Source organism: Salvelinus alpinus, chromosome 5 (assembly GCF_045679555.1).
Source record: "Salvelinus alpinus chromosome 5, SLU_Salpinus.1, whole genome shotgun sequence".
Taxonomy (NCBI): domain Eukaryota; kingdom Metazoa; phylum Chordata; class Actinopteri; order Salmoniformes; family Salmonidae; genus Salvelinus; species Salvelinus alpinus.
This window is the reverse complement of record NC_092090.1, coordinates 56781424-56794653: the sequence shown is the minus strand read 5'-3', so window position 1 is coordinate 56794653 and position 13230 is coordinate 56781424. Positions and strand designations below refer to the sequence as shown.

Sequence of the window (13230 nt, the reverse complement as noted above, 5' to 3'; positions counted from 1 at the left end):
TATCGAATGACTATGTTATCTTCAGGAGACAGAGATTCAGATTCCCGTGACGGATCTGACAGAGTTGACAGAAGAGTTGAATAACAGCTCAGAGGCGGGTACTTCAGTTAGAGGTAGGACACAAGGATGGATGGATTGATGGACTGACATACTGTAATAAAGCTTGAGAGAGAGGTGGGACAAGTACTGGGTTGGGCAGAGTAGTGTAGCGTAGTGCATTAACCGGTATGGCGTCAGAGGTCTGAACAAACCAAAACACAACCACAGTGTAAGATATTGTATTAGATATTAAAATTCATAGGACAACGTGGCCCATATGGAAAAAATATATTGACAGATATTTTAACATGTATATACATGTATTTAATTATATGTAAATTACAGATATATAAATATATGTTTAAGCCTTATATGAACATATATTTATATATTAACCAGCAGGTCTCCTATGTAGAGGCAGTGAAAATAGCTGAAGGAGTAAGAAGTGAGATGGCCGTGAATGTCCCACAGTCTGCAGTGAGTGCCATGCAAGAGAAGGATCCCGACACATTAACAGTGAATACAAATATTATGAAAGACCAGCATTGTCATTTAGAATTCTGTAAAGTAAGTGTGGAAGAGGTGAAAAAAGTATTGTTGTCCATCAACAATGACAAGCCACCGGGGTCTGACAACTTGGATGGAAAATTACTGAGTATAATAGCGGACGATATTGCCACTCCTATATGCTATATTAATTTAAGCCCAATTTAAGCCCTCAGTGTGTGCCCTCAGGCCTGGAGGGAAGCAACAGTAATTCCGCTACCTAATAGTAAAGCCCCCTTTACTGGCTCAAATAGCTGACCAATCAGCCTGTTACCAACCAATAGTACACTTTTAGAAAAAATGGTGTTTGACCAGATTCAATGCAAATTGACAACAGACTTTCAGCACGCTTGTAGGGAAGGACATTCAACAAGAACAGCGCTTACATAAATGACTGATGATTGGCTGAGAGAAATTGATAATAAGATTGTGGGGGCTGTTTTGTTAGACTTCAGTGCGGCTTTTGACGTTAACGATCATTAGTCTGCTGCTGGAAAAACGTATGTGTTATGGCTTTTCACCCATTGCTATATTGTGAATAAAGAATTACCTGTCTTAACAGAACACAGAGGGTGTTCTTTAATGGAAGCCTCTCCAACATAATCCAGGAAGAATCATAAATTCCCCAAGGCAGCTGTCTAGGCCACTTACTTAAAAAAAAAAAAAACTTTACTAACGAGTAAGGCCAGTGTGTCTATGTATGCAGATGACTCCACACTATACACGTCAGCTACTACAGCGACTGAAATGACTGCAACACTTAACAAAGAGCTGCAGTTAGTTTCAGAATGGGTGGCAAGGGATAAGTTGGTACTAAATATTTTAAAAAACTAAAAGCATTCACTAAACCCTAAACCTCAACAAAATCTTGTAATAAATTATGTGGAAATTGAGCAAGTTGAGGTGACTAAACTGTTTGGAGTAACCTGGATTGTAAACTGTCATGGTCAAAAGATATTGATACAACAGTAGCTAAGATGGGGAAAAGTATGTTAATAATAATACAGTGTCCTCCACTAATATTGGCACCCTTAGTAAATGTGTCTACACCAAACCCACTTCTGGTGTTTGTTTCCAAAAATATCTATTTTGGTCTCATCTGACCATAGACTCCGGTCCCATGGAAAGTTCCAGTAACGTTTGGCAAACTATAGGCTCTTGAGCTTGTTGTTTGATCAAATAAAATAAAAGTTTATTTGTCACGTGCGCTGAATACAACAGGTACAAAAGATACGAGTAGCATAACCAAAAGGTAGTACATGCTGGAAAGTACATGGGAAAGTTGAACCGAAAACAATTTTTTCATTCATTTTCAAATATATTATAATTTGTCATAGAGTTTTGCTCTCGCTTTAAAATGATTTGCTTACAAGTTTTGTGGTTTTGCTTTTGATGTCCTGTTTTTGTTTACAATTCTATACATTTTGCTTTCAATTGTTTGGTTTTTGATTTCAACATCCATTATTTCACCAGTCCTCGGAAATGTAAAGCTTACATTCTCAACTTTATTTTTCATGTTCACGATTTATTTTATTTTTCAATTCAATACATATTACGTGAAATTGAGCCCATACAGCAAACCTAATGAATAATGCTGGAAATGCCAGTTATGAAAAAAAATGCCAGTTAAAGGAGTAAGTAAAGGTGAAATGCCAGTTAAGAAAAAAAACTGTCCCTACCTATAAATTACAGACTATGTGCAAAACACAGGGCATCCTGTGAATGGACATGTTCAAACCTCGGTATGAATCTCGCATATCTTCTTTCCACCATCATAATTCACATTAATACATGTGAGCCTGGGAAAAAGCTAAACCTGTGTGTCCTGACAAAGTATCCTCGAACTTGTATCCTTTTATTTGTATTTTTTTATTCAAATAGGCAAGACAGTAAACAACAAATTCTTATTTTAAAATGACGGCCTTTCCCAGCCAAACCCTCCCCTAATCCGGACGACGCTGGGCCAATTGTGCACCGCCCTACGGAACTCCCAAACACGGTCGGTTGTGATACAGCCTGGGATTGAACCAGGGTCTGTAGTGACGCCTCTAGCACTGAGATGCAGTGCCTTAGACCGCTGCGGCACTCGAGATCCTTAATGAGAGAGTCCTGTTGCTAGTAGGATGTCTGTCTGTAGCTATCCCATTACAGCTATAGTTACTGCTAGTGAAAGTACTGATATAGTTATCCTAGTGAATGTACTGCTATAGTTATCCAGTGAAAGTACTGCTACAGTTACTGTATCCCAGTGTACTGCTATAGTTGTCCCAGTCAGATGAATGGGACATAACCTTGCCCTTCCGTCATAGATTCACCCACTGACAGTTATGCCATCAATGTATTATAAGAACATTTATTTCAGTCTCAGATGTTACATTCACCACCCCCACCCACCCTCTATCGAGCTCTCACAAGCTCAGTCTCCTTCAGCTCAGGGTAGGAAAGTTTCTTCCCTTTCTTTAATCTCTGTGAAATGTGTAGTTTCACTCCCAGTCTGGAACTATTTTAGAGTAGAGAGACACGTTTGTCAAACTGAGAAGATTAAGATGTGGTGAAAAAAGTCAGACAGACAGAGACATTATGATCAAACACACCTTGAAGGTTCAAATTGTAACTTTCCCTTTCTAAGGTCACAATGCTTGTGTGATAGAGATGGAGCTTTGGGTGTGACCCTGGTATAATTTGTCACACCACACACACTTAAGGGAGAGGAAGAAAGAAAGGAAAAAAACGGACAAAGACAGAGTTAAAGAGGGGCAAGAGAGGAGTGAGCGCTACGCATAGAGAAGGTATAGCTGTTTATGCATGGTTCTCATTAAATATTGTCTCTAGGGAGTTTCCTAAGGATAGAGTAACAACATTAGTTTGGGGAGTTTCCTAAAGAAACGCAGGTGTATCAGCGACTGGTTTATGACCCCTATTTACACTAGATATGAATCTGTAACCCCTCCCTCTCCCTCTGACTGGGTTTATTACGTCTCTCTTGGTGTCCCACTTTCCACTACCCCTCAACCCACCTCCTTCTCCTTACCCACCCCTCTTCTAACTGGCTGACTCAGTGCTTATTATGTGTGTCTGTTTTAGTGCCCCCCTACCCCTCTCCTCCTAATTGTGTTTATTGTTCCTGTGATTCAGACGTTGGTCCCCAGACGACGGTTGTTGCAGTGCCCACGTCTCCGCCGTCTTACCCCTCTCCCCCATCACCCCCCCTGCTCCAGGCCAGACCCACCCAGGGTGCCCCGGTGCCCCCCGTCAGGAGGTCTCAGCGCCAGAGGATCATGCGCTCCTACAGTGACCCTGTACTATTGGACCTGGCTGCCAAAGGTAAGGCAGGGTCACCCATGCACCCATGTCTCGTTGTCTACATATCTCTCACTCTCTGCGGGAGATTCACTGGAAACTGGTCTCTTTCAAGGACACACACACACACACACACACACACACACACACACACACACACACACACACACACACACGTCTCTGCGTGCGTGTGTTTAGAATCTCCTCATTCTCTGAAGATTGTGACTACATGTACAAACATTTCCCTTGCACAAATTCACATTTAATATGATACCATTTGGCAGACACTTTTATCCAAAGCGTGCATACATTTTTAGTGTGGGCGAGCCCCAGCAGGAGTTAAATCCATGATGCTGACATTGCAAGTGCCATGATCCACCACACAAGACCACCATTTTTGCAAGAAAGGAAACAGCAAATGTTTATTCCTTCTGACAGTGAAGGGAGTTCAAAAACATGGCTCATTAGATTTTATAGTGGGATTACATGATAAAATACAACAGATGTTTTTGTTTGTTTAATATTCACTCAGCAATAGAGCAGAAGCAAATACTTGAAATGTCAATTCACATTGTAATGAATTCATTAAACAAGAAATAAGAAAAACATACATGTTGGTATGTTATAAAGTGCATTAAAAAGCTATATTTCTAAACTACTGTATTTAAAAGGATGTATGCGTGCGTGCGTGTACGTGCATTTTTGCATGTCTGCCTGCCTGCCTGCGTGTGTGTGTGTGTGTGTGTGTGTGTGCTTGCATGCGTGTGTCTGTGTCTGTAACTGGCTGATCCACAGACAAACAATCTCACAGATCCATGTTGCCTTTTTGATGCATGGTAGGTCATTCCAGCTGTACAACTGATGCGCAGGCTGAACGGTGACACAGTCCTCCTCTTCCCCACCTCCATTTTTAGGCTGTTCGGAACTCCAGAACCTACAAACCATATATACTGTTGATGACCTTTGAACTTATCCTTAATCATGTGTAAAGAGACTTACCTTTTGCCGACAATCGAATGACGGTGTCGATTTTCTTTTTACGTTTATATTTTGATATACATTGTTGATGTAACCATTTCCTGGTTTCCCTCAGAATCCTTGTCAGTCAGACCAATCATTACGTGTTGAAGAACTGACTGATAACAAACAGTGAAAGAAGAGAGTAAAAGTTGCGTTATGATACAACTGCACTGAAGGCAATTAATATAGACTTTTTTTCTGTTTCACTTCTGATTTGAAAGATCTTGAAAATCTGAAGTCCTCTAATGGTTAATTTCACTTAACAGAGTTGTTTTTGGGACCCCTGATGTAACTGGGTACACACACACACACACACACACACACACACACACACACACACACACACACACACACACACACACACACACACACACACACACACACACACACACACACACACACACACACCTGTTCCCCTCTGCTGTTTTTGATCACCAGGTCTGCTACCCTCTTCAGACATCTGTTCTTCTCCCAGGTTTTATGCTCTTAGGAGAAGTACCAGCTGGAGTTAAACTTATTCCGTCCTTTCATACAGAGTTGAGAAAAAAAGTGAATTGCTTTCCCTTCATTGGAGTGCACTGTTAGCTGATCCCCCCCCACACACGCACGTACACACCAGGGTTGAAATAGTAGTACCGGCAAAATAAATATTGAACATGAGCCTATGACAATAATTAAAACAAAGATGCCAAAAAAACTGTAGGCTATTTACACTATGTATACGAAAGTATGTGGACACTCCTTCAAATTAGTGGATTTGGTTATTTCAGCCACACCCGTTGCTGACAGGTGTATAAAACCAAGCTATGAGGTCGAAGGAATTGTCCGTAGAGCTCCGAGACAGGATTGTTTCGACGGACAGATCTGGGAAAGGGTACCAAAAAACGTCTGCAGCATTGAAAGTTCCCAAGAACACAGTGGCCTCCATCATTCTCAAATGGAAGAAGTTTGGAACCATCAAGACTCTTCCTAGAGCTGGCTGCCCGGCCAAGCTGAGCAATCAGGGGAGAAGGGCCTTGGTCAGGTAGGTGACCACGAAACCCAATGGTCACTCTGACAGAGCTCTAGAGTTCCTCTGTGGAGATGGGATAACCTACCAGACGGAAGCCAGATGGAAGCCACTCCTCAGTAAAAGGCACATCACAGCCCTCTTGGAGTTTGACAAAAGGCACCTAAAGACTCTCAGACCATGAGAAACAAGATGTTCTCGTCTGATAAAACCAAGATTGAACTCTTTGGCCTGAATGCCAAGCGTCACGTCTGGAGGAAACCTGGCACCTACGGTGAAGCATGGTGGTGGCAGCATCATGCTGTGGGGATGTTTTTTAGCGTCAGGGACTGAGACTAGTCAGGATCGAGGCAAAGATGAACGGAGCAAAGTACAAATGAAAACCTGCTCCAGAGCGCTCAGGTCCTCAGACAGGAGCGAAGGTTCACCTTCCATCCTGACAATGACCCAAGCACACAGCCAAGACAACGCAGGAGTGGCTTCGGGACAAGTCTCTGAATGTTCTAGAGTGGCCCAGCCAGAGTCCGGACTTGAACCCTATCGAACATCTCTGGAGAGACATGAAAATAGCTGTGCATCAACGCTCCCCATCCAACCTGACAGGGCTTAAGAGGATCTGCAGAGAAGAATGGGAGAAACTCCCCAAATACAAGTGTGCCAAGCTTTTAGCGTCATACCCAAGAAGACTCGAGGCTGTAATCGCTGCCAAAGGTGCTTCAACAAGTACTGCGTAAAGAGTCTGAATACTTATGTAAATGTGATATTTCCGGTTTATTTTCATTTTTTGGGCTTTTATTATTATTTTTTACTGTTTTTGCTCTGTCATTATGGGGTATTGTGTGTAGATTGATGGGGGGGGGGGGAGACGATTTAATACATTTTAGAATAAGGCTGTAACCTAACAAAATGTGGAAAAAGTCAAGGGGTCTGAATACTTTCCGAAGGCTCTGTATATACAGTGGGAAGAAAAAGTATGTGAACCCTTCAGAATTACCTGGACTTCTGCATAAATTGGTCAAAACATTTGATCTGATCTTTGTCTAAGTCACAACAATAGACAAACACAGTCTGCTTAAACTAATAACACACAAACAATTATTATTTTGCATGTCTTTATTGAACACCATGTAAACATTCCCAGTGCAGGTTGGAAAAAGTATGCGAACCCTTGGATATAATAACAGGTTGACCCTCCTTTGGCAGCAATAACCTCAACCAAACGTTTTCTGTAGTTGCGGATCAGACCTACACAACAGTCAGGAGGAATTTTGGACCCTTCCTTTTTACAAAACTGTTTCAGTTCAGAAATATTCTTGGGATGTCTGGTGTGAACCGCTCTCTTGAGGTCATGCCACACCATCTCAATCGGGTTGAGGTCAGGACTGACTGGGCCACTCCAGAAGACGTATTTTCTTATGTTGAAGCCATTCTGTTGTTGATTTACTTCTGTCTTTTGGGTTGTTGTCCTGTTGCATCACATAACTTCTGTTGAACTTCAATTGGCGGACAGATAGCAGTACATTCTCCTGCAAAATGTCTTGATAAACCTGGGAATTCATTCTTCCGTTGATGATAGCAAGCTGTCCTGGCCCTGAGGCAGCAATGTTTTTTTTGGACAGCAGTGGCTTCTTCCATGGTGCCTTCCCATGAACACCATTCTTGTTTAGTGTTTTACGTATTGTAGACTCGTCAACAGAGATGTTAGCATCTTACAGAGATTTCTGTCTTTAGCTGACACTCTAAGATTCTTCTAAATTAACCTCATTGAGCATTCTGCGCTGTGCTCTTGCAGTCGTCTTTGCAGGACGGCCACTCCTAGGGACAGTGCTGAATTTCTCCATTTAGACAATTTGTCTTACCGTGGACTGACTTTTAGAGATACTTTTGTAACCCTTTCCCTTTTCGAGGCATGGTTCACATCAGGCAATGCTTCTTGTGGATAGCAAACTCAAATTTTGTGAGTGTTTTTTATGGGGCAGGGCAGCTCTAACCAAAATCTCCAACCTCGTCTCATTAATTCGACTCCAGGTTAGTTGACTCCAGACTCCAATTAGCTATTGGAGAAGTCATTAGCTTAGGGGTTCACATACTTTTTCCAACCTACACTGTGACAAGTTTAAATGATGTATTCAATATAGACAAGAAAAATATAATAATGTGTGTGTTATTAGTTTAAGACTTAGTTGAAGATCAGATCAAATTGTATGCCAAATTTATGCAGAAATCCAGGTAATTCCAAAGGGTACACAAACTTTTTCTTGACACTGTATATGCAGTTGAAGTCAGAAGTTTACATACACTTAGGTTGGAGTCATTACCACTCGTTTTTCAACCACTCCACAAATTTCTAGTTAACAAACTATAGTTTTGGAAAGTCGGTGAGGACATCTACTGTGTGCATGACACAAGTCATTTTTCCAGCAATATTTTACAGACAGATTATTTCACTTATAATTCACTGTATCACAATTCCAGTGGGTCAGAAGTTTACAAACACTAAGTTGACTGTGCCTTTCCACGTTCATCTGTACAAACAATAGTATGCAAGTATAAACACCATGGGACCACACAGCTGTCATACCGCTCAGGAAGGAGACGCGTTCTGTCTCCTGGAGATGAACGTACTTTGGTGCGAAAAGTGCAAATCAATCCCAGAACAACAGCAAAAGACCTTGTGAAGATGCTGGAGGAAACAGGTACAAAAGTATCAATATCCACAGTAAAGCAAGTCCTATATCGACATAACCTGAAAGAACATTTGTGGGTAGAACTGAAAAAGTGTGTGCGAACAAGGTGGCCTATAAACCTGACTCAGTTATACCAGCTCTGTCAAGAGGTATGGGCCAAAATTCACCCAACTTATTGTGGGAAGCTTTGGAAGGCTACCTGAAACGTTTGACCCAAGTTAAACAATTTAAAGGCAATTTAACCAAATAATAATTGAGTGTATGTAAACTTCCGACCCACTGGGAATGTGATGAAAGAAATAAAAGCTGAAATAAATAATTCTCTCTACTATTATTCTGACATTTCACATTCTTAAAATAAAGTGGTGATCCTAATTGACCTAAGACAGGGAATTTTTACAAGGATTAAATGTCAGGAATTGTGAAAAACGGAGTTTAAATGTATTTGGCTAAGGTGTATGTAAACTTCTGACTTCAACTGTACGTATCTTTAAAAAATATATTTTCCTTTATTATTTTCCTCTAACCCTACCACCCCTGCCCTAATTGGAATAAACAAATGGACAACAACACTTAGGCTTCTACTTCCAGTTTATACATACTATATAAATTTTACGGACACAATGTATTTTACAATAGTTATCTTTTGTTTGTTTTTAATCCCATCATTCAGATACTCTCAACCCTTCCATCTATCTCTGAAGACCATCCAGTTCGATTTCTATGTTGCCATATATTTTTAACTGTGCTTTCACAAAAGTTCTGAATCTATATACATTTTACGGACACAGTATATTTTACATTAGTTATCTTGTTGTTTTTAATCTCCCATCTATCTCTTAACACCATCCATTTAAAAAATATATATTTGCAATATATTTTTCAACTATGCTGTGATGTTGAAACAAAATATATATTTTTTTGCTAAAAGTATTATTATATCATTGATCGATTGACTGTGTCTTTTCAAATCACCCAGTATTGCTATCTGCAGAGTTAGCTCCAGGTAAATGTTGCACTTCTTCAACCATTCCTGGACCTAAGACCAAAAACAAGCTACATATGGATAGTACCAAAACAAATGATCTAATGATTCGGTCTCTTCACAACAAAATCTGCAGAGCTGGGATGGTTGTATCCCCCATATAAATAATATTATATTGGTTGCAATAATTTTGTATAATAATTGAAATTTAAAAAATTCAAAGTTTTGAATCCAGTGTTGTTTTGCTTATCAGTTCATAAACCATGTGCCATGGAATCGGTACATAAAAAAGTTATTTAGCAATTTTTCAGTCCTTAAATGAAACTGGTATACTTTTTTATTCAAGATAACTCATGTTTTCTTTAACCAATTTTGGTCTTTAATGCAGGGCCAACAGACAAGTTCCTAACTTTTCCCCCCTTCCACTTGCCTATTCCATTTTTGCAGTAATGCTGCAATTAGATGGTTGTAATTTTGGGTAGAGCAGACATTTCCATATATTTATGTTAGCTGCATGTGTGACAACTCCACCAGTCCTATTTATGATATAATCACAATATTTGTTCTGTTATTTGTTATGTCTTTTCTCGTGGATTAAACTGAAATTGCAACCATCTATGGCTTGTTTTAAAAATAGCGATATTTTGGAGATTATTTCATTTTCAAATAACCGAAAGTGAGAGGTTGTTAACTGAATAAAGGGAAGAAGACAATTCTTCAACATGGGATGAGATATTCTTACTAATCTGCTAGAGAACCAGTTTGGATTTAAGTATAACTTTTGTATGACTGACGCCTTTAGTGAGAGGTCTAATGCTTTAATATTGAATAATTTCTGCCCTCCGAATTAATATGAATTATATAAATATACCCGTTTAATTTTTTCTGGCTTGCCGTTCCAAATAAAATTGAATATTTTTTTCTCATATAATTTAAACAGGTCTCTAGGTGTAGGCAAGACCATAATCAAATATGTAAACTGGGATATGACTAAAGAGTTAATCAGGGTGATTTTTCCACAAATAGACAGGTATTTTCCTTTCCATGGTAGCAAAATCATATCTATGTTTGCTAACTTTCTATTAAAATGTATTGTAGTGAGATCATTTCTTTCTTTCGGGATATGTATACCGAGTATGTCCACATCACCGTCAGACCATTTTATTGGTAAACTACACAGTAATGTAAAAGTTGTCATTTTTAGTGATCCAACACGTAATATAGTAATATCGTAATTTGATTGTAATCCAGATAGGTTAGAAAAAGTATCTAGATCCTCTATGAGGCTGTGGGCGGATCCAAATTGTGGATTTAAAAGAAAGCATGAATCATCATACAATGACACCTTTGTTTTTAATCCCTTGATTTCTTACCCCTTGATATTATTGTTGGATCTGATTTTAGTAGCTAATATTTAGATGGCCATAATAATGCCGATAGTAGACAACCCAGGTTTACTCCTCTTGAGAGTTTAAAACTTTCTGAGAAGTAGCCATTATTTACTATTTTACATCTAGGGTTACTATACATAACTTTAACCAATTTTATAAGAGATTCTCCAAAATTGATATATTCCAGGCATTTATATATAAATTCCAGTCGTACTTGATCAAAAGCCTTTTCAAAGTCAGCTATGAATACCAGGCCTGTTTTCCCAGATTTTTCATAGTGTTTGATTGTTTCTAGTACTTGTCTTATATTATTTCCAATGTATCATCCATGTAAAAAATCTGTCTGATTAGTTTGAATAATATCCGACAATACCTTTTTAATTCTATGCGCTATGCATTTTGCTAGAATTTTTGCATCACAACACTGAAGTGTATGGGACCTCCAATTTTTTAAATGGACCGGATCTTTTACCATTTGTTTCAGTAATAATGAAATCAGACCTTCTTGTTGAGTATTTGTTAATCTACCATTTTTGTAGGAGTGGTTAAAACATGCTAATAACGGTCCTCTGAGTATATCAAAAAAGGTTTGGTATACTTCCAACCCTTGAGTTTTCCATGACTTAATGGCTTTCAGTGCATCAAGAAGTTCCTCCTCATTACTCTTTTTGGTCTTTTGTTACAGACGTCTCTTTCCAGTGCACTCTATGGATGCGGAAATTATTTTAGAGTGGACGAACGTGCGAAGGTAGCCAGGCTTCCAGGAACCTTTTCAGTATTTGATATTCAGATGAAAACATCATGACTGGTTATGTTATTGCCACATTAAAAGGTAATACATTTGAAAAGTTAAATGACAAATCTTTACTACTAGGCCCACATAGATGCTATTAAATTAATTGGGATTCTGTATGTAATTCTGGTAGCATATGTTTAGGCCCCCCCCCAAAAAAAAGTTGTGCACATGCAAGCGCGTGTACACATAGGAGGTACCGTACCGGGTAGAAATTAAATCTACTTTCACCCGACACATTAACACACACATTTGACACTTTATTACTCATCTAGCTGGCCAAGAAGTAGTTGTAGCTTGTCTCTCTTTGGTCAGGTTGTGGCAACTGAACATGATGCAGGGGCTGAACATGGTGGAGTGGAGTTACTGACATCAAAAACTCATAATTCCGGTGTCCCGGACACAGATTAAGTCCTTCACTAAAAACACAAATTGTACAGGACATTGAAACCTAATATAGACAAATGTGTACAATATAATCTTCTCTCTTACCAGATGCGTGGGCCACTTGTAGGTTTACTGCTGTGTTGGTCTTCGTATTGACATACGTAATTGGATCCTCACAGGTTTGTATCAATCTCATGGATTTTAGGGAATAGGGTGTCATTTAGGACGCACACCTAGACTAGTGAAGTCATCACTGACCATTCACTAGTCACTTGTGATATCTTAGAAGAATGCTTTGTCATAGGCTAATGTCGTGTTTGATTCGTTAGAAGTGAGATCTGATCATCTACTCAGCATGACTGCAATAAAGACGTGTGTGTGTGTGTGTGTGTGTGTGTGTGTGTGTGTGTGTGTGTGTGTGTGTGTGTGTGTGTGTGTGTGTGTGTGTGTGTGTGTGTGTGTGTGTGTGTGTGTGTGTGTGTGTGTGTGTGTGTGTGTGTGTGTGTCTCTCCCTCATAAGGATAGCGGTAACCCTGTCATTTGCTAAACTGTGAAGCATAGCTAACGCTTCCAACAGACGCCCCACTGCATGACAGTCTACAGACACACTAAGCCCCTACCACCCTCTCCTCCTCAGTATTAAGTTGTGAGGCGGCCACGCAGACCACCCAGACTTCAACGCAGACTTCCCAGTCCGCTCTGGCCGCCCAGTTCTCTCGGACCCAGACAGTGACCCTCCGGCAGGGAGGTAGAGGCCCTCGGCGGCCCCGGCCCTCCTCCATGGTGGACTACCAGAGCTACAGACACACCCAGCAGCTGGTCAGTAGGTTCCTGGAGCAGCCGGCCCACTGCAGCCTGACCCCCGAGGTCCAGGAACTGGTGGACAGCATCCGCAGCGTGCTGCGCTCTGACCAGAAACAAATGGAGGAGGCCGTACGCTGTGCCAGCTACATAGAAAAGGTATAGAGGCTACATAGTACAGGTAGAGGCTACATATAACAGGTAGAGGCTACATAGAACCAGACCTGGGACAACTATAGTTTTATAATTTAAAAATAAATAAATGGGGGAAC

General features: G+C 40.1%; 1 protein-coding gene across 1 annotated transcript in view; it reads left to right on the top strand.

The window, feature by feature from the left end:
* Nucleotides 1–13230, top strand: part of LOC139576362 (endosomal transmembrane epsin interactor 1-like) — a 68408-nt gene that overhangs the window by 46031 nt on the left and 9147 nt on the right. The window contains exons 7-9 of the mRNA XM_071402397.1: nucleotides 26–113; nucleotides 3721–3909; nucleotides 12795–13117. Coding sequence (XP_071258498.1) covers nucleotides 26–113; nucleotides 3721–3909; nucleotides 12795–13117 — 600 coding nt within the window. The remainder of the gene's footprint in view (nucleotides 1–25; nucleotides 114–3720; nucleotides 3910–12794; nucleotides 13118–13230) is intronic.